The 26,210-nt window shown below is 41.3% G+C and overlaps 3 protein-coding genes across 3 annotated transcripts; 2 read left to right on the top strand and 1 right to left on the bottom strand.

Annotated features, from left to right (window-relative positions):
• The first annotated feature begins 3,354 nt into the window (after nucleotides 1-3,354).
• Nucleotides 3,355-6,922, top strand: LOC144210256 (visual system homeobox 2-like). The gene is made up of 5 exons (XM_077736818.1): nucleotides 3,355-3,983; nucleotides 4,235-4,325; nucleotides 4,544-4,667; nucleotides 5,655-5,835; nucleotides 6,142-6,922. The coding sequence occupies exons 1-5, from the start codon at nucleotides 3,554-3,556 to the stop codon at nucleotides 6,342-6,344; spliced, it is 1,029 nt and encodes a 342-aa protein (XP_077592944.1). The 5' UTR covers nucleotides 3,355-3,553; the 3' UTR covers nucleotides 6,345-6,922.
• Nucleotides 6,923-7,020: 98 nt separating this feature from the next.
• acss1 (acyl-CoA synthetase short chain family member 1) lies at nucleotides 7,021-15,985 on the top strand. Its single transcript, XM_077736781.1, has 14 exons — nucleotides 7,021-7,427; nucleotides 7,559-7,655; nucleotides 7,951-8,150; nucleotides 8,439-8,614; nucleotides 8,677-8,829; nucleotides 8,892-9,039; nucleotides 9,129-9,266; nucleotides 9,339-9,431; nucleotides 10,755-10,867; nucleotides 11,003-11,129; nucleotides 14,858-14,985; nucleotides 15,072-15,135; nucleotides 15,203-15,318; nucleotides 15,399-15,985. Exons 1-14 carry the CDS (start codon nucleotides 7,166-7,168, stop codon nucleotides 15,561-15,563), a joined length of 1,980 nt encoding a protein of 659 aa, XP_077592907.1. The 5' UTR covers nucleotides 7,021-7,165; the 3' UTR covers nucleotides 15,564-15,985.
• Nucleotides 15,578-26,208, bottom strand: abcd4 (ATP-binding cassette, sub-family D (ALD), member 4). Its single transcript, XM_077736791.1, has 19 exons — nucleotides 25,903-26,208; nucleotides 25,717-25,835; nucleotides 24,903-25,030; nucleotides 24,660-24,799; nucleotides 21,407-21,523; nucleotides 20,748-20,873; nucleotides 20,619-20,669; nucleotides 20,466-20,560; nucleotides 20,281-20,402; nucleotides 19,876-19,967; nucleotides 19,720-19,809; nucleotides 19,451-19,656; nucleotides 19,296-19,387; nucleotides 19,196-19,232; nucleotides 19,050-19,099; nucleotides 16,334-16,386; nucleotides 16,178-16,254; nucleotides 15,987-16,102; nucleotides 15,578-15,875 (listed from the first exon to the last, which is right to left on the bottom strand). Exons 1-19 carry the CDS (start codon nucleotides 25,947-25,949, stop codon nucleotides 15,789-15,791), a joined length of 1,845 nt encoding a protein of 614 aa, XP_077592917.1. The 5' UTR covers nucleotides 25,950-26,208; the 3' UTR covers nucleotides 15,578-15,788.
• Nucleotides 26,209-26,210: the final 2 nt, after the last annotated feature.

Raw genomic sequence — 26,210 nt, 5'->3', positions numbered from 1 at the left:
CCCCAAATATAAACTACTGGTGGCAAAACGTAAAACATTACATGATCGTATTTTTCGGTCTATAATTTAAAGCCCAATTTATTATAACAACTCGCACTTTTTCACAGTTTGTCTGGGCCTCATCTCAATTTTTTGTAATCCCTCAGATCGCTGGTGCACAGACGTCCGAGTCAAGCCGCCAAATAGATCCAGCTGGAGATGCAGCGCCCGCCGCTCGCCGCCGGAGCCTCCTGGGAAATCAGCCGCGGCCTGTCCCCTGCTTTGAGCGGCCCGGAGAACTATCAATAAGTGGGTAATTGAATTTGAAGCACAAACACTGTTGTCAAATGAGGGTGCTCGTGTGTGTGCGTGTGGGTGTATGCGGGTGTTTAGTGGCGAGTGGAGCCAGGCTCCCGTCAAGGCCCCGCGGGGAGCAGAGCAGAGGGGATGAATGTGTAATCCATTAAATAACAATTAGGCCCCGTTACGGGGCGCCGGAGCTGTTAAACGGGAGAGTCAAGTGCGCCCTCCAAATAACTGGTCGCTAGCTCGCTAACAATTTGCAAGCTACCGTATTTTTAGCTTTATTGTGAGACGTCAGAACAAATAAAAACAATACTCCTTAAAGAAAAAATGTAATGTTAGTTTTTGAATAAAATCTAAATTGGCATTCCATGTCATTTAAACTGGAATAAATATTCCCTAATGTATTGGCCGTCTAGTGTTTGGAGTTATGCATATAAAAAAATGCGATGACTTTATACTGTCCTGCTTGTAATATTAATAAGGGGGAAAGATAAGATGATTAATACTTGGAAACAGGACAGGATTTCTAGTGATGTTATGTAAAGGCTGATTTTACAGGAAAAAGGCATGATGGTCCAAATTTGGTTGCATGCTAAATTGTAATTTTGATAATCATCTTAGCTAATACTAAATGGGAAAATAGGATTTTTTTGAATCAAAAAATTCCAAAAATTGGCAAAAACAAGTTTTAGCTTAAATTTAAAGATAAAATGTCAAGTCTGTAAATATTTTTACCCCCCCTTTTTACACATTGCTAAATTATCCTTTAAAAAAAAGTCCTTTTCCCAGCCTATTTTTACCCACAATCCTGGCCTCCGCGCATTGGTTAGCTTGCACTCCTGATCCAAAACAAGTTTGCTATCTGCTTTTTTTTCTCATGGAGCTCACACAATGGCCCGTGTATGCGAGCTGCCTGGTGGCATTGCTTAATTAAGCGGACACTTGATTCATTTGCGCCAACTGACAGCTAATTAATACAGCGCCCGGCCGGGAATGACGTGCTAACTAACGTAGCACCTGCCCAGCGTGCGCTTCCACGGCAAAAAACGAAAGTGTAATCCCAGAAATCACAAAACAGTGGCTAGCTAGCATGCTAAATTTAATGTAATACTTTTATTGTCATTATACAAGTATAATGAGATTTAATGCTTTAACTGTGTCAAAGTGGCGGCCCCTTGCCTTAACTACATAGTACTTAAATAACCCTAGTGGCTAGCGACTCTACTAAAAGGCCGCTGGCTAATTGCCGCCGCGCAACAAAACAAACGTCCCCTCAAAAACTTCCCACGATGCCATCCAGGCTCGGGTTTCTCCCAAAACGGCCACGTTCCGCCCAAAAACTCAGTGGCTCGGGGTTAATCGCAAGCGACGTAATGACTCGGGCCCCGTTTGGGGCGTAATTAGCACACTCCCGCCCGCCGCGGACGGGGACCAGCGACCCGACCCGGCATGCAGGCGAAGGGAATCGGACAGGCGTGGCGGCGGCGACACAAAAAAAGGGGGCCCCCGGTTTCAGCGTAATTAGGTGAGACAATGCCCCTGACTGTTTTGAGCCGCGGCGGCCATGCAGCGGACGCCCCGCCAGGAACACCCCGGCCGGCCCCTAATTGTCCTCCCCGGATTGGCTCGGGTCGCCCCGGCCGGGCCTCCCGCGGGGAGCCTCGTCTCGCCGGACGGGAGAGAAATTGCTCTCGACTCGTTCGGGACGTTTAATGTCGGGGCGGCCCCCCCGCCCACCAAAAAAAATCTCAAGACGACTCGTTTTAACGCGCCGTGACAGCCCGGCGGACATCCTGACCAATAAGGGGGGAGGAGACGCTAGGTTTTTCCCAAACGTTTAGCCTCAACTGGGGTTCGGGGAGGGAACCGCTAGACATTTTGACCCCGCCCATTAACTCGAATGTTGTGGATCATTGCCTTCTATTTATAGCTTTAAAACTATTTTTTTTAGTGAATGTCAATTAGAATGTAAATAAATGAGAATGTAGGTGGTATCATTTATTGGATTTGATCATTAAAATGATGTCATTAATGAAATCTAAGTGGGTATAACTGACCTCACCAAATAGCCCCACCCACAAGTAGTATCATTTTTTTTCTTAAACATCAGAGTCCAAAATAAATCATACACACACTGATTCCTATGGAGGTAAACACAACAAATATGAAATACTGATGCTCATATAATGTTATCTATGTTTTAAATGAAAGACAAAATGTTAACACGTGATGTCACAATTGGGCCTTCAAAAGCCCCTTAACTAACCTATTAAGCATCCCTCCGTTATTGTTGATTTTTTGATTTATTTGTGTGTCCTCCAGATGGCCGACATGGCGTCCTCTCTTATCAGAGAACATCTCCAAACGTGTTGACGTCCCTCAGGACAGGTCCACAAAAAATCTAACTGTCTCCTAATTGATTAAATAGCAGTTTTAACAAAAATTTGGCCAGAAAAATCACACTTTATACTTGAAATAAATAATATTTAGAGTAAGATTATTATCCAAACAGTTTGCCGTGTGTGTCCTCAATACCCTAAAGTAGGACGTCCATGATGGTGGAATCATAAGGCCGATTAAAAAAAAGGGGAGGGGGGTCAGCTTCATCAACATATCAACAGATGCGAGACAAAACGTTTTTATCACCCCAGCCTAATTAGAATATGCAAATGAGCACGCGCGAGGTCGAACGTCTAACGGATCAATGGTGTCCTTAGTCGTTTTGACGTCCCTCACCGTCCACTTTTTTGATGGAAATCTCACCCATGGTTGCTAATCGACCCCAAAAAAATTATTGTCCATCACTATTTTTTTGAAATTTGGCTGTTTGACGAATATGAACGTCCAAAAAACCTGTCAAAAATTAAAACAAACGACGGCTGTATTTTGCAAAATGATTTGAAAATGGATTATTCCGCCCGGTTGACTCCATCAGATGAGCTCAACGAAGATGAGCACTGACGGAAGCATCAAGAGGGGAAAGTTTAAGCTCCTCTTTGCCTAATTATTTCCTTCAAAAAAAAAACGCGTGTAACGAGGATGAAAAATGAGCGTTGTTTTGCTTAGGAGGGGCAGGCGACCACGAAAAGCCATGTTTTTTAATGTGTTGTTGAATGCCGGCCGGCCCGTGGCTGAAAGTTGAAGTACGCTCTCCGGCGATTGGCTGCCGCCTGTTGCCCGCCGAGGTGGGAGGGGAGTCGGATAAAGAGGAGCGTCCGTCCCCGCCCGGTGCCCGACTAAAAAAAAAAAGTGAAATCCCAGCCGCATCATGACGGGAAAGGACGTCTCCGAAAACAAGCAGGCGTACCGCCGAACGGGTTTCGGTATCCAGGAGCTTCTCGGGCTTAACAAGGAGCCTCCGCTGGCAGTGGCAGCGATGCTCTCGCCGCCGCTGCCGGCGGGGCCGCTAGTCAGCGACGCCGCCTCCGTCGCCTCCATCGCCGCCGCTCAGGCACTCCTCAGGCGGCCGCTGGAGGCCATCCCCCACCGGGGACACCACGTACTGGCGGCGGCGGCTCGCTCGGCGCTCGGACACGGAGCGTTGAGCGTCGGCTTGCTGGGCCCCGACGGCATTCGCTCCTTTTACAGCCAGCCGGCCTTCCTGGAGGTGTTGTCCGAGGCGCAGAACGCGCACCGGCCGCCTTTGCACGGTCGGCCCAACGCGCGCTTGTTGGACGGTCGACACTCGGCCAGCTCGGGTGAGAAATCACGACATTTTTTAGTGTTAAAAGTGGGAATTGTGCGATTTTTTTCGATTTTATTTTTGATAATTTAAATCGCACTTTTTTGGATTTGTAGATAATTTCTACAATGGCTTGCTGGTATTTTTAGGCCTTTTGTGTTGTTTAGAATTGACTTGGTTTTAGTGATAGGTCTGAAATATGATATCTCTTATGTTATGAAATTTGAACCAGCACTAAAATTATATGTATGTTTTTTTGACTTCCAGATTCAGATGACATGAGCCTTCCCCCGAATGATAAGAAGTACTCCAAATCCTCATTGAGCCAAAGCAAGAAAAGAAAGAAAAGACGACACAGGTAGAAATATATATATTTTTTATTATTATTAAAAATATAATATCGTAATTCCTCTGTACATATAGCAAATTATTTAAATAGCATACAATGTGACAATGCATTGTGTACTTTTCTAGATAACAAATTCTCATAGACATCCACTATTGTCGGATGATGGAAAGATAGCAAAAAAAAACCTAATAATTTCATAATAATATATCCTTTTTTTTTGCCTGCAGAACCATTTTCACCTCGTACCAACTGGAAGAACTGGAAAAAGCCTTCAACGAGGCCCACTACCCGGACGTGTACGCTCGGGAGATGCTCTCCATGAAGACGGAATTGCCCGAAGACAGGATACAGGTCAGTCAATTGGACGTCTATCGCCGTCACTGGAAGTAAAGGAAAATAGTGCCGACGTTTATTTGTAAATCTTACAAGAAAATGTGCCGTGCTATAGTTAAGCTTTTTTTTATTTTCGTTTTAAGGTGTAATTACAGAAATCCCTCCGCAGAGGGCAGTAAAGTTCCCCTCAATTCCCTTTACTTTCCCTATAGTCTTAGTTTTAAATTGAATTTATTTATGACTCCAAGTTATTGTATTTAATTTAACAAAAATATGGAAAAAATAAAATATTTAATATTAAATATTTTATTTTTTCCAAAATAGCCATTAATGCTATTTTCCTTATTAGTTATGCCATATTTTATTTAGTAGTCATTCATATATATATATTTTTTAATGATTACAATTTTTTTTAAATCCCTCATCTAGTCTGATAGATTCATGACATTTTCATACATCAAGACGATTTAAGTACACTTTTTTTTGTCTTCATGAAAGCAAAAGCGGAATTAGCATGTAATGGCAAACCCCCTTAGCCCCCCCCAGCCGGGTTCCTTTTTTAATTTCCCGGGATATTTGTCAGCCGAGCCCACCGGGCCCGCAAATGAAGTTCTTTTTCAATCAGCCGGCGGGCGCCTTGGAGGTCACGGGAGGGCGTCGGAAGCGCCATGGCTCATGCGAGGCTCATCTTTTTATGAGATGGAGCTTGTCATCCCATCTACCTGAATAGCTTTCCCCGCTTTGATGGTTTTTAATCCCGTCCCCCCGCGCGCCAATCTCATTCCACCCCCGTTTTATGACGGTCGTCCATATTCATGAGCTGGCCGAGGCTATTACCGCCCGCAAAATCCATCTGGAGGAAAGAATGAGCGCCTGTTGCCCCCCAAAAAAGACGACCTCCACGGGGTCAATATTCGTTTCTCATGGAAAACATCCCATACATTTTTACATTGATTTTAAATGGAGACTATTCCCTCTGATTGATTGGTGACTTGTTTCCACCAGGTGTGGTTCCAGAATCGGCGGGCCAAGTGGCGGAAGAGGGAAAAGTGCTGGGGGCGGAGCAGCGTGATGGCCGAGTACGGCCTCTACGGCGCCATGGTGCGCCACTCCATTCCGCTACCCGAATCCATCCTCAAGTCGGCCAAGGAGGGCGTCACCGAGTCCTACGCGCCATGGTTGCTAGGTGAGCTAACGCGTTTTTGGGGGCTCATTTGTTGGGCGGTTTAAGATTTTAAAAAAGTGGTGAGGCGGTCCTCAGGGCATTAAATATTTCCATAAAACCACCTCCCGTCCACACAAAAAAATCATCCACCGTCCCTCGCCATCTTTCTCGCTCGATGGCGCGATAATCCCACTTGATTAGGACAGATTAGATCCGTACCTCCCCACGGCCCACCGTCCATCGAGCGGGTCAAATCCGGTAGATCGATGAAAGGAGAATTAGGCCGTGCTCAATTCGCACTAAAAAAAGATGGCTTCTGTCCTTCAGGCATGCACAAGAAGTCCGTGGAAACGCCAGAGGACGACAGGAGCGTGGGGGGCAAAACGGGCGGCCAGCAAGAGGAGGAAAAATGCCACCCGGACGGCCACGGAGACCAACAACGGGTGCACAGTATCGCCGTGCTGCGAGCCAAAGCGCAGGAGCACAACGCCAAGATCCTCAGCAAGCGAGAGGACGAGGCGGAAATCTAACCCAGAACTTTTCTCAAACTATAATGGGACAGTGCAGTGAACCCTCCCATATCCCCAATGGCCATTTGGCTTATTTCCCAATAGCTCTTTTACAGTCCAAGTGTCCATTTTAATCTTAAAGTGCCACTTTATTCGAGATTTTTATCTTTTGCCATCCATTTTTTTGACATTTAATGGGAAATTATTTTGCAGTAATGTGAAAAAAGTCACATTTTTAACATAATAGACTCTACATTGGACATCCACAGATCTCCAGTCTTTTTAAAGCACTTTTGTGCAGTATTCTACAAAGCAAAAGAGACAAGATGAGCAATTTGGCTACTTTGGAATTGGAAAGGGTTCACTGGCCATTCAATGTTTGTTCCTCTCACTCACTTGGCCCTCCAATGGCGAGGGCCAGCACAAACAATCGGTCACGCTGTGACGTGACTGGGACCTCCTTTTTTGCTGGCCAGACCCCCAACTCTAATGTGAAATACAGCCCCTTGTGTACATACTCCTACCATACTTGGATTTCCCCCTTCTTTGTCTTTGTACATATGTATGCCATCTGATTAAAACAGGATATTTAACAGCCATGGGCGTCTGCAAAGCTGAAAAGTTCCTTCCTACTTTGGAATCCGGTACTTTTACGACTTTCAGGGGAGGGGGCAAAACGTGATGTGGTTGTTCTTGGACCGCCCCTCAAGTCCAACCCTCTTCTTAAACAGGCGCTCCTTTCCACAAACTACAGAACGGAATGTTTTGCCGTCATATTTGGAGTTAGCCTGGGGCCGGCCGGGGGCCCCCTTTCGCTCTCTCTTTCTCTGTCCTACGGAAAAATGTGGCTCTCCCGCGGGTGCGCGAAAGCCACCGCGTTGGGCCGCCGGACCCTGACGACGTTCTTGGCCGAGGCGGCGGGTTTCCCGGGCGTGCAGGACCGCGCGGGACTCCAGGAGTTCTCGGTCGGCCAAGCGGAGAAGTTTTGGGCCGCCGTGGCTCGGCGCCGCCTGGACTGGATCAGCCCGTTTGGCCACGTCCTCCACTGCGACATGGAGCGGGGCCAGGTGAGCTGGTTCCGGGGAGGACGGCTCAATGTCTCCGGTGAGTCGGAACAACCAGTACTTTTTTTAACATAGAAAAATGGACATTTTGTTCAAGTGTGTTGTTACATAAGCATTGACAACTTGGCATAGTGTGATGATTTGACCCAATGTTTTGTCTCCAAACTCTAGTCAATTGCCTGGATCGTCATGCGTGTAGAGATCCCCACAAGGTGGCGCTCATCTGGGAACGGGATCAACCTGGAACCGAGGTCAAGGTCACCTACAGGTCAGTGGCTGTCCAATACAAGACCAGAACTTGTCAAAAAGGACTGTTAGACCAGGGGACCACAACATGTATAGTCTTGAGAGAAGGAGTGTCAAAGATGTGGCTTGCGGCCCAAAAGTGGATCGCTTCTGACCGGGGACGGGTCCGGTCGGAATTTTTTTTGTAACTCCCCTAAAATGACTGGGTGGTGCTAAATATACCATAAGTCCCCTAGAATGACAAAGCGATGCCAAAATTTGTTATAAGTCCCCTAAAATTACAAAAAAATGATGCAAATTGAACTCAATCTCCACAGGGAGCTCCTGGAGATGACCTGCCGCGCCGGCAACCTGTTGAGGCGGCGTGGAGTGAAGAAGGGCGACTGCGTCACCATCTACATGCCGCCTTGCCCATTAGCCGTGGCATCCATGCTAGCTTGCGCCCGCGTGGGCGCCGCCCACAACGTGGTCTTCGCCGGATTCAGCGCCGAAGCCCTCGCCGAGCGAATCAGAGACGGTAAGGCCTCCAATTTTTTTTCATATATCAACGGTAATGGGCGACCTATCCGTTTGAAATGGGAAATCGTACATTTTCTATATGTTGTTTTCTTAGTATACATTTTTTGGGTGAGTTAGTTAATAGCTGACTATTTCCTTTTGTAAGATAAGAAAAGTTAATCTTTTATTGCAGGGCCATTTTGAGTGTTTGAAGGCAACGGAGAGCAAAGAGCAAAAATTATAACCTTTGTTGTTTCCTTTGACGACTTCCTGACCTGAAGTTTTTTCAAAATAAAATGTCTTCTAGCACGCTCCAGCACCGTCATCACCGTGGACGAAAGCGTCCGAGGCGGCAAAGTCACCCCCCTGAAGTCCACGGTGGACGCGGCGGTCCGCGACTGCCCGTCGGTGCGCCATGTCTTCGTGGTCAAGCGCACGGGGGCGCCGGTGTCCAAGACCCCCAAAGACGTGGACATGGAGGAGGTGAGTCCACAACAAACCAGTTCGCTCCATCCAAACCTGCCACCTAAATCCTCTCTTTCCAGGAGATGATGTTGGAGGAGGCGGTCTGCCCGCCCGCCGCCATGGACAGCGAGGACGTCCTGTTCCTGCTGTACACGTCGGGCAGCACCGGCAAGCCCAAAGGTGTGGTCCACACGCAGGCCGGCTACCTTCTCTACACATCGCTCACGCACAAGGTGAGAAGACGTTGCGGAAAGGACGCCAACCGAGCTCCTCCGGTAATTTTTTCATTGGCTAGTATGTGTTTGACTACAACGATGGGGACGTTTTTGGCTGCGTGGCCGACATCGGTTGGATCACCGGACACAGCTATGCCGTCTACGGACCTTTGGCCAACGGAGGCACCAGCGTCCTGTTTGAGAGCACCCCCATTTATCCCGACCCAGGTACCAAACCTTTTTTTTGACGCCTCATACCTTATAGTATGGCTTTTTTCTTTAAAAAAACGACATTGACTCCCTCTCTTTTTCCATAGGACGCTACTGGGAGACGGTGGAGCGACTGAAAATCAACCAGTTCTACGGCGCCCCCACGGCCATCCGCCTGCTCCTGAAATACGGGGACGAATGGGTGCGAAAGTACGACCGCTCCAGTCTCAAAACGCTCGGTTCCGGTAAGGCATCCGATCCCACCCGGATGCCACGGACGCCCGGCGACTGATGCCCTCGACGCCGATTGTCCGCAGTGGGCGAGCCCATCAACACGGAGGCGTGGGAGTGGTACCACGAGGTCGTTGGCGAGGGCCGCTGCCCCGTAGTGGACACGTGGTGGCAAACGGGTAAGTGCCTTAGCGTCAGCCATAGAGGAATACATAGGGAAGATAATCATGGGATTTTTGCTAATAATGGTTAAATTAGGTCGAGTGGTCACCAAATGGCGGAAAGCGCGAATTAACCGACGCTAATCGGAACGTTAGCACATGTGGGAACGGGGAATTAACGAATTAGGGATACGGAGATGCTAAGTAGACCAGTTGTTTGCGTCCAATTAGGAGTAAGTGGCTCTATTCATGCTCCACATTTGGCCCATTCCCTTTTTTGTCAGCATATGGCGGCTGGCATTCTATTATTAATTTTGTTTTTGATTGACCTCATTTGATTCCTTTTAGTCTGTCGTCGTGTTTACGTCAAAAATTGTACCTGTCATTTTTTAAAATTGATTTACAACATATTATTTGTTTTCAATATGTACTTTGCACTACTATTTACAGACATTTTTGTAGTTTTCTTCGCGTATTTTGGACTATTTACAGACATTTTTGTAGTTTTCAACACGTATTTTGGACTACTATTTAAAGACATGTTTGTAGTTTTCAACACGTATTTTGGACTACTATTTAAAGACATGTTTGTAGTTTTCGACACGTATTTTGGACTACTATTTATAGACATGTTTGTAGTTTTCACGTATTTTAAACTACTATTTACAGACATGTTTGTAGTTTTGAACACGTATTTTGGACTACTATTTAAAGACATGTTTGTAGTTTTTAACACGTATTTTGGACTACTAATTGCAGACATTTTTGTAGTTTTAAACATGTATTTTCGACTACTTTTTACAGACATTTTTGTAGTTTTAAACACGTATTTTGGACTTCTATTTACAGACATTTTTGTAGTTTTGAACACGTATTTTGGACTACTATTTAAAGTCATGTTTGTAGTTTTGAACACGTATTTTGGACTACTATTTGCAGACATTGTTGTAGTTTTAAACATGTATTTTGGACTACTATTTACAGACATTTTTGTAGTTTTGAACAGTATTTTGGACTACTATTTACAGACATTTTTGTAGTTTTAAACACGTGTTTTGGACTACTATTTAAAGACATTTTTGTAGTTTTGATGACGTATATTCAACACGTATTTTGGACTACAATTCACAGACATTTTTATAGTTTTCAACGTTGTTTTGGTATTTTGGAGCCGCATTATCCTGGCAGCGCACGTGAGCTGGCCGTCTGTTGTGCCCTACTTTCCTCCTCCTTTCAGCCAGACCAGCTAGTTTCTAATCCACTTTGCGTCAGCCTCAAGTCATTGCATCCATTTTTTATACATATTTTTTAACTCACTGGCATGTTTTGTAATGCTTTCAGAGACGGGCGGCATTTGCATCGCCCCTCGCCCGGCAGAAGCCGACGCCCAGATCATCCCCGGGATGGCCATGCGACCTTTCCTTGGCATCAAACCCGCCCTGATGGACGCTGAGGTAGATAAAATGCGGCTATAATTCTCATCTGAGCCTCCCTCCACCCATCTGAAACCAATTTGTTGACACATTGTCACTCCAAAAACTCCTGTTATTATTATAAATGTTCTCATGGCTCCTTTTGTCTTGTTTCAGGGTCAAGAGGTCACGTCCGCCGAGGCGTCGGGGGCACTGTGTCTGGCTCGGCCTTGGCCAGGAATGGCTCGCAGTATCCACAACGACCACGAAAGATTTGTTGACACCTACTTCAAGCCGTACCCCGGTAAGTTGAAAAGCTAAATAAAGATTTTTTATATCCTTTCATGCATTTGACTTGCCAATTATTTTCACCTCAATTGGAAACGACATAGTATAGTAAGGCTTTTTTTCGTGAAAAAACGACACAGTATAGTAAGACTTTTTTTCCCTAAAATAACGACATAGTATAGTAAGGCTTTTTTACCCTAAAAAACGACATAGTATAGTAAGGCTTTTTTTCCCTAAAATAACGACATAGTATAGTAAGGCTTTTTTACCCTAAAAAACGACATAGTATAGTAAGGCTTTTTTCCCCTAAAATAACGACATAGTATAGTAAGGCTTTTTTACCCTAAAATAACGACATAGTATAGTAAGGCTTTTTTACCCTAAAAAACGACATAGTATAGTAAGGCTTTTTTTCCCTAGAAAACGACATAGTATAGTAAGGCTTTTTCTCTGAAAAAAACGACATAGTATAGTAAGGCTTTTTTTCGTTAAAAAACGACATAGTATAGTAAGGCTTTTTTTCGTTAAAAAACGACATAGTATAGTAAGGCTTTTTATCACCAAAAACGACATAGTATAGTAAGGCTTTTTTTTCGTTAAAAAACGACATAGTATAGTAAGGCTTTTTATCACCAAAAACGACATAGTATAGTAAGGCTTTTTTCCCCTAAAAAACGACATAGTATATTAAGGCTTTTTTCCCCTCAAAAACGACATAGTATAGTGAGGCTTTTTTCCCTAAAAAACGACATAGTATAGTAAGGCTTTTTTCCCTAAAAAACGACATAGTATAGTAAGGCTTTTTTTCGTGAAAAAACGACATAGTATAGTAAGGCTTTTTATCACCAAAAAACGACATAGTATAGTAAGGCTTTTTTCCCCTAAAATAACGACATAGTATAGTAAGGCTTTTTTACCCTAAAAAACGACATAGTATAGTAAGGCTTTTTTTCCCTAGAAAACGACATAGTATAGTAAGGCTTTTTCTCTGAAAAAAACGACATAGTATAGTAAGGCTTTTTTTCGTTAAAAAACGACATAGTATAGTAAGGCTTTTTATCACCAAAAACGACATAGTATAGTAAGGCTTTTTTTTTGTTAAAAAACGACATAGTATAGTAAGGCTTTTTATCACCAAAAACGACATAGTATAGTAAGGCTTTTTTTTCGTTAAAAAACGACATAGTATAGTAAGGCTTTTTATCACCAAAAACGACATAGTATAGTAAGGCTTTTTTCCCCTAAAAAACGACATAGTATATTAAGGCTTTTTTCCCCTCAAAAACGACATAGTATAGTGAGGCTTTTTTCCCTAAAAAACGACATAGTATAGTAAGGCTTTTTTTCCCTAAAAAACGACATAGTATAGTAAGGCTTTTTTCCCTAAAAAACGACATAGTATAGTAAGGCTTTTTTTCGTGAAAAAACGACATAGTATAGTAAGGCTTTTTATCACCAAAAAACGACATAGTATAGTAAGGCTTTTTTTTCCCTAAAAAACGACATAGGACAGTAAGGCTTTTTTTCGTGAAAAAACGACATAGTTTAGTAAGGCTTTTTTCCCTAAAAAACGACATAGTATAGTAAGGCTTTTTTCCCCTAAAAAACGACATAGTATAGTAAGGCTTTTTTTCGTGAAAAAACGACATAGTATAGTAAGGCTTTTTATCACCAAAAACGACATAGTATAGTAAGGCTTTTTTTCGTGAAAAAACGACATAGTATAGTAAGGCTTTTTTTCGTGAAAAAACGACATAGTATAGTAAGGCTTTTATTCGTTAAAAAACGACATAGTATCGTAAGGCTTTTTATCACCAAAAACGACATAGTATAGTAAGGCTTTTTTTCGTGAAAAAACGACATAGTATAGTAAGGCTTTTTATCACCAAAAACGACATAGTATAGTATGGCTTTTTTTCGTGAAAAAACGACATAGTATAGTAAGGCTTTTTTTCGTGAAAAAACGACATAGTATAGTAAGGCTTTTTTTCTTGAAAAAACGACATAGTATAGTAAGGCTTTTATTCGTTAAAAAACGACATAGTATCGTAAGGCTTTTTATCACCAAAAACGACATAGTATAGTAAGGCTTTTTTTCGTGAAAAAACGACATAGTATAGTAAGGCTTTTTTTCGTGAAAAAACGACATAGTATAGTAAGGCTTTTTATCACCAAAAACGACATAGTATAGTAAGGCTTTTTTTCGTGAAAAAACGACATAGTATAGTAAGGCTTTTTTTCGTGAAAAAACGACATAGTATAGTAAGGCTTTTTTTCTTGAAAAAACGACATAGTATAGTAAGGCTTTTATTCGTTAAAAAACGACATAGTATCGTAAGGCTTTTTATCACCAAAAACGACATAGTATAGTAAGGCTTTTTTTCGTGAAAAAACGACATAGTATAGTAAGGCTTTTTTTCGTGTAAAAACGACATAGTATAGTAAGGCTTTTTTTTCGTGAAAAAACGACATAGTATAGTAAGGCTATTTTTCGTGAAAAAACGACATAGTATAGTAAGGCTATTTTTCGTGAAAAAACGACATAGTATAGTAAGGCTTTTTTCGTGAAAAAACGACATAGTATAGTAAGGCTTTTTTTTCGTTAAAAACGACATAGTATAGTAAGGCTTTTTATCACCAAAAACGACATAGTATAGTAAGGCTTTTTGTCATGAAAAAACGACATAGTATAGTAAGGCTTTTTTTCCCTAAAAAACGACATAGTATAGTAAGGCTTTTTTTCGTAAAAAAACGACACACTATAGTAAGGCTTTTTATCACAAAAAAACGACATACTATAGTAAGGCTTTTTATCGCAAAAAACGACATAGTATAGTAAGGCTTTTTATCGCAAAAAAACGACATAGTATAGTAAGGCTTTTTTTCGTTAAAAAACGACATTCGTAAGGCTTTTTATTGCAAAAAACGACATAGTATAGCAAGGCTTTTTTTCATAAAAAACAACATACTATAGTAAGGCTTTTTATCGAAAAAAACGACATAGTATAGTAAGGCTTTTTATCGCAAAAAACGACATAGTATAGTAAGGCTTTTATCGCAAAAAAACGACATAGTATAGTAAGGCTTTTTTTCGTAAAAAAACGACATAATATACTAGGGCTTTTTTTCCGTAAAAAAACGACATAGTATAGTAAGGCTTTTTATCGCAAAAAAACGACATAGTATAGTAAGGCTTTTTATCGCAAAAAACGACATAGTATAGTAAGGCTTTTTTTCGTGAAAAAACGACATAGTATAGTAAGGCTTTTTATCGCAAAAAAACGACATAGTATAGTAAGGCTTTTTTTCGTTAAAAAACGACATAGTATAGTAAGGCTTTTTATCGCAAAAAACGACATAGTATAGTAAGGCTTTTTTTCGTAAAAAAACGACATAGTATAGTAAGGCTTTTTATCACCAAAAACGACATAGTATAGTAAGGCTTTTTTTCTTGAAAAAACGACATAGTATAGTAAGGCTTTTTATGGCAAAAAAACGACATAGTATAGTAAGGCTTTTTTTCGTGAAAAAACGACATAGTATAGTAAGGCCTTTTTTCGTTAAAAAACGACATAGTATAGTTAGGCTTTTTCCCCCTAAAAACGACATAGTATAGTAAGGCTTTTTTTCCCTAAAAAAACGACATAGTATAGTAAGTATTTCTTTTCATTCTGAGCCATCACAGGAACGTGCTGTACCTTTTTTAATCACATAACTCAAGGATATTTTTTGTTGTCCACACAGGCTATTTCTTCACCGGAGACGGCGCCCATCGTTCCAAAGACGGACACTACCAGATCACGGGGCGCCTGGATGACGTCATCAACGTGAGCGGACACCGGATCGGGACGGCGGAGATCGAAGACGTGGTGGTAAGAAAAGTTCTTTGCATGGCAATATGTCCAAAATATTGTCTACAAGCTTTTTCTCTCGCTAACGCCAAGACTTATCGTTACAGAACCAATGTTCGGCGGTGGCCGAGTCGGCCGTGATTGGCTGCTCTCATCCCATCAAAGGACAAGGTTAGTTCTTTTCCAAGTTCTCCGCCATGGACAGCTGCAAATGTCTAATTTGTGTTATTTTTTGTAGGTGTCTATGCGTTTGTGGTCCTCAAACAAGATGCTCAAAATGGCGACCTGACCTCGCAGATCAACCGGAGCGTTTCGGACAAGATCGCCAAGTACGCCTGCCCCGATCACATCCAGGTACGTGACGTCCTTTCTAGTATTTATTCAATGAAAGTTGTCAATTTAATCTAATAGGATTGCATTTTTATTTTCTTTAGTTTGTCCAACGGCTTCCCAAGACGCGTTCGGGCAAGATCATGCGTCGGGTTTTACGCAAAGTGGTGGAACGAGATGTCGGTGACCTGGGCGACCTCAGCACCTTGGACGACCCCGCCGCCGTTCAGGAGATCATCCAAGGTCATCGTCAACTTTGTGGGAAATGAACATGGACTTCAGGTTTTTGTTTCACAAACAACTTTATTTCTTTTGTATGCAAAATTTATGCCAACCAGGCCTGACCTTGCTTAACTTTCAAGGTCGGGCCTACAAAATATGGTCAAACATTTTGGAAGAAAACAATGTAAACAATCCACTTTTAGAGATGACTTGTTGCATAGAAAGGTCCAACTAGGCGGAGATATTGACATCTAAAGCAGCTTTTTTCCTCCTCACGTGGCATTTTCCGCCAAATTCCCCTTGATCCGTTTCAACTCCCAGTCGCCGTCCCCGCATAATTTCAGCTGGAAGTCGTGGTGCTAAAACGGGAAGAAGCAGAAGCTAAGTGATCCATACTTGACCATGTTTTCTTGTTGATAACATGTACAAAAATAACTGTGTCTAGGCAATAAATGGTGAAAAAAACAGACCTTCTCCAAGCTTGTTCGATGTCCCACGCTGACCAGCGTCATGCCAAGTCGCTTACACGTACGGTACAGTTTGGTTTCCGCCTCCTCCGTTAAAGCGCTGGTGGCTTCGTCCAGAACTTTTGGGGGAAAATTAAGCTAAATGAGACCAGTTTTTGTGGTTGGGACAAAAACAAGAGGCGGATAGAACGTACTTGCGTATTTGGGCTGAAGGTAGAAGAGTCGAGCGAAAGAGAGACGCTGCATTTCTCCAGGGGAAAGGACGTCGTACCTGCGACGTTTGTCCACAAAAGGATTGACGTCTGATGATCCATCAAGAGACGGATGAGCCAACCAGACGACGCACTCACCAGTTCCAGTCCACCGATTGGTCCAGACCGCCCGTCCGCTCCACCAGACTTGACTGCGATAAAAGCAAAGAAAACAACAAGGTTTGGTCTAATAATTCTTTACCACCAAAACGCAACCATTTTTTTTGTAAAGAACGACATAGTATAGTAAGGCTTTTTATGGCCAAAAACGACATAGTATAATAAGGCTTTTTTTCCTGAAAAAACGACATAGTATAGTAAGGCTTTTTTTTCCCGTTAAAAACGACATAGTATAGTAAGGCTTTTTTTCGTTAAAAACAACATAGTATAGTTAGGCTTTTTTTTCGTTAAAAAACGACATAGTATAGTAAGGATTTTTCTCTGAAAAAAACGACATAGTATAGTAAGGCTTTTTTTCTTTAAAAAATGACTTAGTATAGTAAAGTGTTTTTCTTTTTAAAGAGAAGATTGTTCATATATTTTCTATATTACACATCCTTGCTCAAACACTTGCTTAAACACTTAGGCATTGTACAGGGTTAGGAGTGAAACACTTAGTCATTTTTTGACAAAATGTTTCATCCATCACTCAATACTTATACACTTAAACACTTAGGCATTATACAGGGTTAGGAGTGAAACACTTAGTCATTTTTTCAGTATGATGACCAAGGAAGGTGGAGCCACTTGGTGGCGCCACCTACAAATGATGACCAAGGAAGGTGGAGCCACTTGGTGGCGCCACCTTCAAATGATGACCAAGGAAGGTGGAGCCACCTGGTGGTTTGACTGATCACTGCACCATGTAGGTGAGTAGACGAAAATTTTTTTTTGAATTTATATAAAACACTTAGTCATACATTTCAGCAAAAGGTTATATTCCGAACTGCCTTCGGCAGTTCGGCAGACACTTGATGGACCTGTATGTGCGAAAGGCGTTCTCGGGTCGGCCTTCGGCCGACCCTCGACCGCTTGCTTGGTCAGTGAACCGCCGACACCGGGAAGCGAACTCACGTTCTCTCGGTGCAAAGGCGAGTGTGCAACCCACAACACCAACTCGTGCCCCACTTATACAAGGGTGTTGAAACGTTACATCCAAGGAAATGGGGGTGAAACACTTAGTCATTTTTTGACAAAATGTTTCATCCACCACTGAATACTTATACACTTAAACACTTAAACATTTTAACTTATTGTTTTAACTGAACGTTTTATCCAAGGAAATGGGGGTGAAACACTTAGTCATTTTTTGACAAAATGTTTCATCCACCACTCAACACTTATACATTTAAACACTTAGGCATTATACAGGGTTAGGAGTGAAACACTCAGTCATTTTTTGACAAAATGTTTCATCCACCATTCAATACTTATACACTTAAACACTTAGGCATTATACAGGGTTAGGAGTGAAACACTTAGTCATTTTTTCAGTATGATGACCAAGGAAGGTGGAGCCACTTGGTGGCGCCACCTTCAAATGATGACCAAGGAAGGTAGAGCCACCTGGTGGTTTGACTGATCACTACACCATGTAGGTGAGTAGACGAAATTTTTTTTTTGAATTTATATAAAATACTTAGTCATACTTTTCAGCAAAAGGTTATATTCCGAACTGCCTTCGGCAGTTCGGAAGACACTTGATAGACCTGTATGTGCGAAAGGCGTTCTCGGGTCGGCCTTCGGCCGACCCTCGACCGCTTGCTTGGTCAGTGAACCGCCGACACCGGGAAGCGAACTCACGTTCTCTCGGTGCAAAGGCGAGTGTGCAACCCACAACACCAACTCGTGCCCCACTTATACAAGGGTGTTGAAACAATACATCCAAGGAAATGGGGGTGAAACACTTAGTCATTTTTTGACAAAATGTTTCATCCACCACTGAATACTTATACACTTAAACACTTAAACATTAATACTTATACTTTTACCTGAACGTTTTATCCAAGGAAATGGGGTGAAACACTTAGTCATTTTTTGGACAAAATGTTTCATCCACCACTCAAAACTTATACATTTAAACACTTAGGCATTTATACTTATACTTTTAACTGAATAATATTGGGAAAATCTTTGCCTGCCCTGGGAATTGAACCAGGGACCAAAGAGTTGGCAAACTGATGACTTAACCACTGGGCCACCACCCTGTGGGAGAAAGCAGTAGTACTTGTACTTTTATCCCATTCATTTACCTGAATAATATTGGGAAAATGTTGCTGGCACTGGGAATTGAACCAGGGACCAAAGGGTTGGCAAACTGATGACTTAACCACTGAGCCACCACTCCTCAAGATTGAGCAGTAGTATTTGTTGTTTTGTCTCTTTTCACTCGTACTTTCATTGTATTAGATGGCGTTTTTACTTTAAAAAATGACATAGAATAGTAAAGCTTTTTACTTTAAAAAATGACATAGTATAGTAAGGCTTTCTTACTTTAAAAAATGACATAGTATAGTAAGGCATTTTTACTTTAAAAAATGACATAGTATAGTAAGGCTTTTTTACTTTAAAAAATGACATTGAATAGCAAGGCTTTTTTACTTTAAAAAATGACATAGTATAGGAAGGATTTTTTTACTTAAAAAAATGACAGTATTGTAAGGCGTTTTTACTTTAAAAAATGACATAGAATAGTAAGGCTTTTTTACTTTAAAAAATGACATAGTTTAGTAAGGTTTTTTTTACTTTTTTACTTTAAAAATTGACATTTCTTTGTCAAAAACGATTTTTGTGGATGGCAAAAATCTCTACTCACCACTCCTGCCAGCTGCAGAAACTTCATTATTCTGTCATCATCCACAAACCCTGACGAGGAAAAAAAACAAAGAAAAACACACCATCAGCAAACACAAAAACCCACTAAATCTCATTCCCATTGGCAAAGTGTCATAGTCACTCTACCTGATGCAGGGAAAATGTCCTTGAGTGGGTAGATCACCTGCTCAAAGTGCACACCACCTTTTTAATGGACTCCACTTCCAATATTGCCCAGAGGAATTACCTGCTCGCGCAGGGTGCCGTCCGTCAGATAGGGTTTTTGGGGTAGAAAGAGGGTCCCTCGAGGCCCAAAGCACGTGGTCATTTGGACCAAACCTGCCAATCCACATAGACTTGGTCAAATCGGACACCAGACATTGGACGACGAGACACCCTCACCTCGCTCGGCTTCCCACAGCCTGTTGAGGACCCTCAGGAGCGAGGTCTTCCCTGTGCCCGTGTTGCCCACCACCAGGAGATGAGCGCCCTCGCTAATGGTCAGACTCAGGTTCTCCACTAGGCGGCGCTCCGAGTAGGGGGACTTGAAGGACAGGTTGTCCACCACGAAAGCCGTGTCCACGGGGCCGCCGTGAACGTTAAAGTCGCTGCGTAGAAGAATCCAACATTAAAAAATAATAATAATATATTTTTCAGAAGCTCCGCCCCACCTGTCAAAATCGTAGCTCTCTCCCGAAGCCGGGTCGTAGTCGCACTGCTCGCGGAGGACGTCGTCCGTGGCCTCCTTCAGCTGACCGATTCTACAGATGAAGACGTGGGATGATTATGAGGACGAGAAGGGCGAAGGGGCGGGGCCAGGGCACTACCGGTGGGCGTAGCCGGCCACGTCCGACAGCGTGGCGCTCAAGTCCAGGAGTTGCGAGAAGCAGTTGATCAGGTAGATGCACACAAAGGCGTTCTGTGGGGACAAAAAATAGGAAGGACATGGTGGACCATTAGTGGGAGATTTTTTTTCCATAAAAAACGACATAGTAAGGCATTTTTTCTTTTGAACAAAATGAGACAACACATGTGCTGCTCTCTGGTGGTCATTTAATGGTTTTGTTTTTTTTTACCTAAGGGTGGCTGCACCAATTCTACAATATTTTTATAAAGTCTGTAAACAAATATGAGTTTGTGAGGTAATTTTAAAACAGAATTACTGATAAAAAAAATCTACCAATTTTACACAGACAAAAAAAACAACCAAAAATGAAGTATTTTCCACTTACCCGACTAATGAGCGCGCTGAGCTGCCCCGGCGTCAAACCATCGTAGAGCCCAGCGAAGATGGGAATGGCGATGACGACGTAGCTGAGGAATCCACCCATGTAATCGAAGGTATTGACCCCAACTAAAATCAAACATACGTCATGTTATTCCACGGAAGCTACAAAATGGCCTCACGGGTCCTTACGAGAAAGCCACAGCTGATTGTTGATGAGCCGTTTTTGTGTTTCCAGCAAAGTTTGCAGGCGTCTCTCCGTCCTGGCGTGCTCCACTTTACCCGCCCTGTCGGGTCAACGGACACATTAGATGTCCATCGGCGTCCATGTTGACTTTAACTCACCTGTAAAAGGCCGCTGACTCGGCGTTGACTCGAATCTGCATGTGTTTGAACCTGAGAAGATTAGGGCAACTTTAAGTCACTTTTGGCTAAAACGTTAGCATCTAGTGTCGTCATGGTGACGGGAGTTACCTGAAGTCGCCCTCCAGTTTCTCTTGCTCGCATAGAGTGGACACCACGGGTCCCATCAGGATTTTATTGGCCACTGTACCCAGCACGAAGAAGGCAAAAATGCTCACTGGGCCCATCCAGCCGGTGCTGAGAAGGAAAGCAAAATATTGCATTATTGTTTGTAACATTAAAAAGAATTTATTACTCATGGAACTCCATTTTTTTTTACCTAAACTGTATTAATGTAGACTACAAAGCTGCTGGGCAAATGAACTTGCGATCTCAAATTGTATTATTGTTTTGGAATGAACATAAAAATATTTATTATGCTTGAAAGTCCAATTTTTTTTGTACATAAACTATCATATTTTAATTGCACAATTATTTCTAACTATTTCAAAAACATATATACTATCATTATAACTCAATTTTTTAACCCAAACTATAAAAATACAACTCATTTTTGAACTCCAAAATCTTTTCAAACTATAAAAAATACTTATTACTCTTTTATCTCTATATATTTAACCCAAACTGTCTTAATGTGAACCTATTTTTTTCAGTTTTAGCTCTTAGATAAAGGAATATTCCTGCACTGCTAGCTAAGCGATTAGCATACTTTACACCAGCTGCAAATATAAACATGCTAAATGAGCATTATTTTTAAATGTATACAATACCTGTAGAAGCAACGGTAGGTATAATAGGTCAGCGTGAATGGCGACACAATGAGGCGGCTCGCCATGGAGCTCATTTGCTTGCACAGCCTTTCCACATCTTGACTGATCCGCTGATCACTGTGCATAAAAAAGAAAGAAAGAAAAATTAAACACATTACTGTTTTGCATTGAAATAACACTGGAAAAAGTATCAGAAGTCTTCCATTCAGAGTCTAGATGTTATACCTATCCACAACCATAGAGGGCGTCTGATAAACCGAATGTAAACACTTATGGTTAATGTAGTTATTTTCATTTTGTTGTTTTGTTAAGTTAATTTATATTTCAAAAACCAAAAGGCATTCATTTATAAATCTGACTGCACTTTATATGTTTAAATATTGAGTATTAAGAATTTGATAGTTTTTGGATGATTTGAATAAGGCAAATTAACATGCTTTCTCTCTAATGTATTGTAAAAATTGTTTGTTTGAGATTTGCTCATTATTTTTGCTATAGAAATGGAATTTTGTGTTGTTGGGGCTTAGATTGGTTTGCTGAGAATATTAGTGTGACCAAGAGAAGTGTTGGCAATTGCCTCGTTAACCAACCCCCGCTTGGTTCACCAACCCCCAAAGGGAAAAAAAGCAGTAGCTCACGGATTGTCGATGTCTTCTCGGAGGACGTTGAGAGTGTAATAGACACGCCCCTGAAAGTAACCCTTGTGTAGATTCTCTGGGATGCTCTGTTTGATTAAGTTATTTTATATTTCAAAAACCAAACGGCATTCATTTAAAAATGTGACTGCACTTATAATGTTTAAATATAAAATATTAAGATATTGATATTTTTTGCATGATTTGAATGAGGCAAATTAACCTGCTTTCTCTAATATATTGTAAAAAAAAATTTTGTTTGAGATTTGCTCATTATTTTTGCTATAAAAATGGAATTTTGTGTTGTTGGGGCTTAGGTTGGTTTGCTGAGAATATTAGTGTGACCAAGAGAAGTGTTGGCAATTGCCTCGTTAACCAACCCCCGCTTAGTTCACCAACCCCCGAAAGGGAAAAAATGCTCTCGCTCTCGGGATGTCGATGCCTTCTCGGAGGAGGACGTTGAGAGTGTAATAGACACGCCCCTGAAAGTAACCCTTGTGTAGATTCTCTGGGATGCTCTGTTTGACTAAGTTATTTTATATTTCAAAAACCAAAGGGCATTCATTTAAAAATGTGACTGCACTTGTAATGTTTAAATATTAAATATTAAGAATTTGATATGTTTTGCTTGATTTGAATAAGGCAAATTAACATGCTTCATCTCTAATATACTGTTAAAATTATTTGTTTCAGATTTGCTCATTATTTTCACTATAAAAATGGAATTTAGTTTTGTTGGGACTTAGGTCGGTTTACTGAGTTTCTTAGTGTGACCAAGAGAAGTGTTGGCAATAGCCTCGTTAACCAACCCCCGCTTAGTTCACCAACCCCCGAAAGGGAAAAAAAGCAGTCGCTCTCGGATTGTCGATACCTTCTCGGAGGAGGACGTTGAGAGTGTAATAGACACGCCCCTAAAAGTAACCCATGTGTAGATTCTCTGGGATGCTCTGTTTGACTAAGTTATTTTATATTTCAAAAACCAAAGGGCATTCATTTAAAAATGTGACTGCACTTATAATGTTTAAATATAAAATATTAAGATATTGATATTTTTTGCATGATTTGAATGAGGCAAATTAACATACTTTCTCTCTAATATATTGTAAAAAAAAAATTTGTTTGAGATTTGCTCATTATTTTTGCTATAGAAATGGAATTTTGTGTTGTTGGGGCTTAGGTCGGTTTACTGAGAATATTAGTGTGACCAAGAGAAGTGTTGGCAATTGCCTCGTTAACCAACCCCCGCTTAGTTCACCAACCCCCGAAAGGGAAAAAAGTATTCGCTCACGGGATGTCGATGCTTTCTCGGAGGAGGACGTTGAGAGTGTAATAGACACGCCCCTGAAAGTAACCCTTGTGTAGATTCTCTGTTATGGTCTGTTTGATTAAGTTAATGTATATTTCAAAAACCAAAGGGCATTCATATAAAAATGTGACTGCACTTATGTTTAAATATAAAATATTAAGATATTGATATTTTTTGCTTGATTTGAATAAGGCAAATTAACATGCTTTCTCTCTAATATATTGCTAAAAATTTTTGTTTCAGATTTTCTCATTATTTTCGCTATAAAAAGGGAATTTAGTGTTGTTGGGGCTTAGGTCGGTTTACTGAGAATATTAGTGTGACCAAGAGAAGTGTTGGCAATTGCCTCGTTAACCAACCCCCGCTTAGTTCACCAACCCCCGAAGGGGGAAAAAGTACTCGCTCTCGGGATGTCGATGCCTTCTCGGAGGAGGACGTTGAGTGTAATAGACACGCCCCCGAAAGTAACCCTCGTGTAGATTCTCTGGGATGCTCTGTTTGATTAAGTTCTCTGTTATGGTCTGTTTGATTAAGTTAATGTATATTTCAAAAACCAAAAGGCATTCATTTAAAAATGTGACTGCACTTGACATGTTTAAATATTAAATATTATGAATTTGAAAGGTTTTAGGATGATTTGAATAAGGCAAAATAACATGCTTTCTCCGTAATATATTGTAAAAATTATTTGTTTGAGATTTGCGCATTATTTTTGCTATAGAAATGGAATTTTGTGTTGTTGGGGCTTAGGTTGGTTTGCTGAGAATATTAGTGTGACCAAGAGAAGGGTTGGCAATTGCCTCGTTAACCAACCCCCGCTTAGTTCACCAACCCCCGAAAGGGAAAAAAGTATTCGCTCACGGGATGTCGATGTCTTCTCGGAGGACGTTGAGAGTGTAGTAGACACGCCCCTGAAAGTAGCCCCTGTATAGATTCTCTGTTATGTTGTTTGATTAAGTTCTCTGTTATGGTCTGTTTGATTAAGTTCATTTAAATTTCAAAAACCAAAGGGCATTCATTTAAAAATGTGACTGCACTTATAATGTTTAAATATAAAATATTAAGATATTGATATTTTTTTGGATAATTTGAATAAGGCAAATTAACATGCTTTCACTCTAATATATTGTTAGAAGTATTTCTTTCAGATTTGCTCATTATTTTTGCGACAGAAATGGAATGTAGTGTTGTTGGGGCTTAGGTTGGTTTACTGAGTTTCTTAGTGTGACCAAGAGAAGTGTTGGCAATTGCCTCGTTAACCAACCCCCGCTTGGTTCACCAACCCCCAAAGGGAAAAAAAGCAGTAGCTCACGGATTGTCGATGTCTTCTCGGAGGACGTTGAGAGTGTAGTAGACACGCCCCTGAAAGTAGCCCTTGTGTAGATTCTCTGTTATGGTCTTCCTCCAGTTCACGTACATTAAGCTAGCAATGTACTGGTCCAAACTTTTCAACTGTAACACAGATTACAAGACAATGTTAAAATAATACAGTAGAAAATGTTCTAAAATTTTTTGATTTTTTAAATTTGAAGAGTTTTGGGGTGATTGGACTTACAGTGGAATTGAGGATTATAACTAGAGCTGCTGTAAGGAGAAGGCTTTTAAAACCCTCGCTGTCCTTGTCGGCCAAAACGTTGTAGAAACGACTGGGAAGGACGCCCACTTGGTAAATGATCAGTTGCTCTGGTTTATAGAGAAGGAAAAACAATGGATGAGTGAGCACCTGGTTAAAGAAATCATAAAAAACAGGAGAGATCATCAAAGTCTGACAAAGGTTAGAGGTCAAAGGTCTTTGTCGGGCGCTATCAGTGATGAGGTTGCAAAATGGCGTGATGGGAACAATAAAAATCCTTATTTTAGTGGCTTATTTTGCTGACTATTGTTGCATAGTTGCAGAAAAAGTTTCACTTTTATTTATATATCAGAGTAGATATTGGCTTAATACTTTGATGCAAATTTGACTTTGATTTAAAAGAGAAAGCACATTAAAAACATTTATATTAATGTAAATGTGTAAGATTGTAGCCTAGGGTTAATTTTAGTCTTTAATTTAAAAAATATATATTTTCAACATTATACTGGTAACCAATACACTAACTCGTCATCTGCCATTGACAAACGCAGACGTCCATTTTGTAAAAATATTCGACAACTGGCTGTGAATGGTTTTGTCTGAATAACATTGACAGATCTAAACGTCCATTCCATTTTAACAAGGACATTTGGCAGCAATCATTAGGTAACTTCCAGTCAAAATTAGATTTGACGTCCACCACTGTCAGAGTGAAATCACTAATCATGTGACACATACCCGTGACGTCACACTTCCTGAAAAAGTTAGCTTTCTTGTGCTATTTTGTTTACAATACCTGCTAAAGTGACTCCAAGAAGCGTAGCAAACATGAGAACACTTTGACTGCTCCATGACGGGAAGAGAACCTTTAAAATAGCGCAGAACCTCTGCACGAACTTCCAGTCTAACTTGGGTCTACCAAAACAAAAACAATTCCACAATAAAAATGGAGCTCTTCAATGAAAGCGTCGACGACTCTTACCTTGTATCTTTTGTACCGCTTCCATTGGATTTATCAAAGGGAGGCATTGGCGCGAAAAGTAGAATGATAATCACATTGAGATACTTTAGCTAGGTAGCCGTCGACCGTAAAGGGCAAAATAACCGGCTTTACAGTGTTATTCGAAAGAAAAGGCAAAGGACACACGCTTGAAGCTACGGTGTCTATAAATGAAACATACTTGAACAAAAGAAATACATTTAAATGCTACAATTCGCCTGTACGAAGAACGATTAATGTGAACTTACGACTCCTTACTTTGTTGACTCGCCGTAGTGAAGCTCCACTTC

This window comes from Stigmatopora nigra, chromosome 2 (genome assembly GCF_051989575.1).
Source record: "Stigmatopora nigra isolate UIUO_SnigA chromosome 2, RoL_Snig_1.1, whole genome shotgun sequence".
Classification (NCBI taxonomy): Eukaryota; Metazoa; Chordata; class Actinopteri; order Syngnathiformes; family Syngnathidae; genus Stigmatopora; species Stigmatopora nigra.
This window is presented reverse-complemented; position numbering and strand designations above follow the sequence as displayed.

Excerpts from the sequence above, each read along its gene's own strand:
- LOC144210256 (XM_077736818.1), top strand. The coding sequence starts at position 3,554 with ATGACGGGAAAGGACGTCTCCGAAAACAAGCAGGCGTACCGCCGAACG. Across the intron at positions 4,326-4,543 it reads AGAAAGAAAAGACGACACAG|AACCATTTTCACCTCGTACC; the intron begins GTAGAAATATAT and ends TTTTGCCTGCAG. Across the intron at positions 4,668-5,654 it reads TGCCCGAAGACAGGATACAG|GTGTGGTTCCAGAATCGGCG; the intron begins GTCAGTCAATTG and ends TGTTTCCACCAG.
- acss1 (XM_077736781.1), top strand. The coding sequence starts at position 7,166 with ATGTGGCTCTCCCGCGGGTGCGCGAAAGCCACCGCGTTGGGCCGCCGG. Across the intron at positions 11,130-14,857 it reads CTACTTCAAGCCGTACCCCG|GCTATTTCTTCACCGGAGAC; the intron begins GTAAGTTGAAAA and ends TTGTCCACACAG. Across the intron at positions 14,986-15,071 it reads CGGAGATCGAAGACGTGGTG|AACCAATGTTCGGCGGTGGC; the intron begins GTAAGAAAAGTT and ends TTATCGTTACAG.
- abcd4 (XM_077736791.1), bottom strand. The coding sequence starts at position 25,949 with ATGCCTCCCTTTGATAAATCCAATGGAAGCGGTACAAAAGATACAAG. Across the intron at positions 25,836-25,902 it reads AGCGGTACAAAAGATACAAG|ACCCAAGTTAGACTGGAAGT; the intron begins GTAAGAGTCGTC and ends TTGTTTTGGTAG. Across the intron at positions 15,876-15,986 it reads ATCGAACAAGCTTGGAGAAG|CACCACGACTTCCAGCTGAA; the intron begins GTCTGTTTTTTT and ends TTCCCGTTTTAG.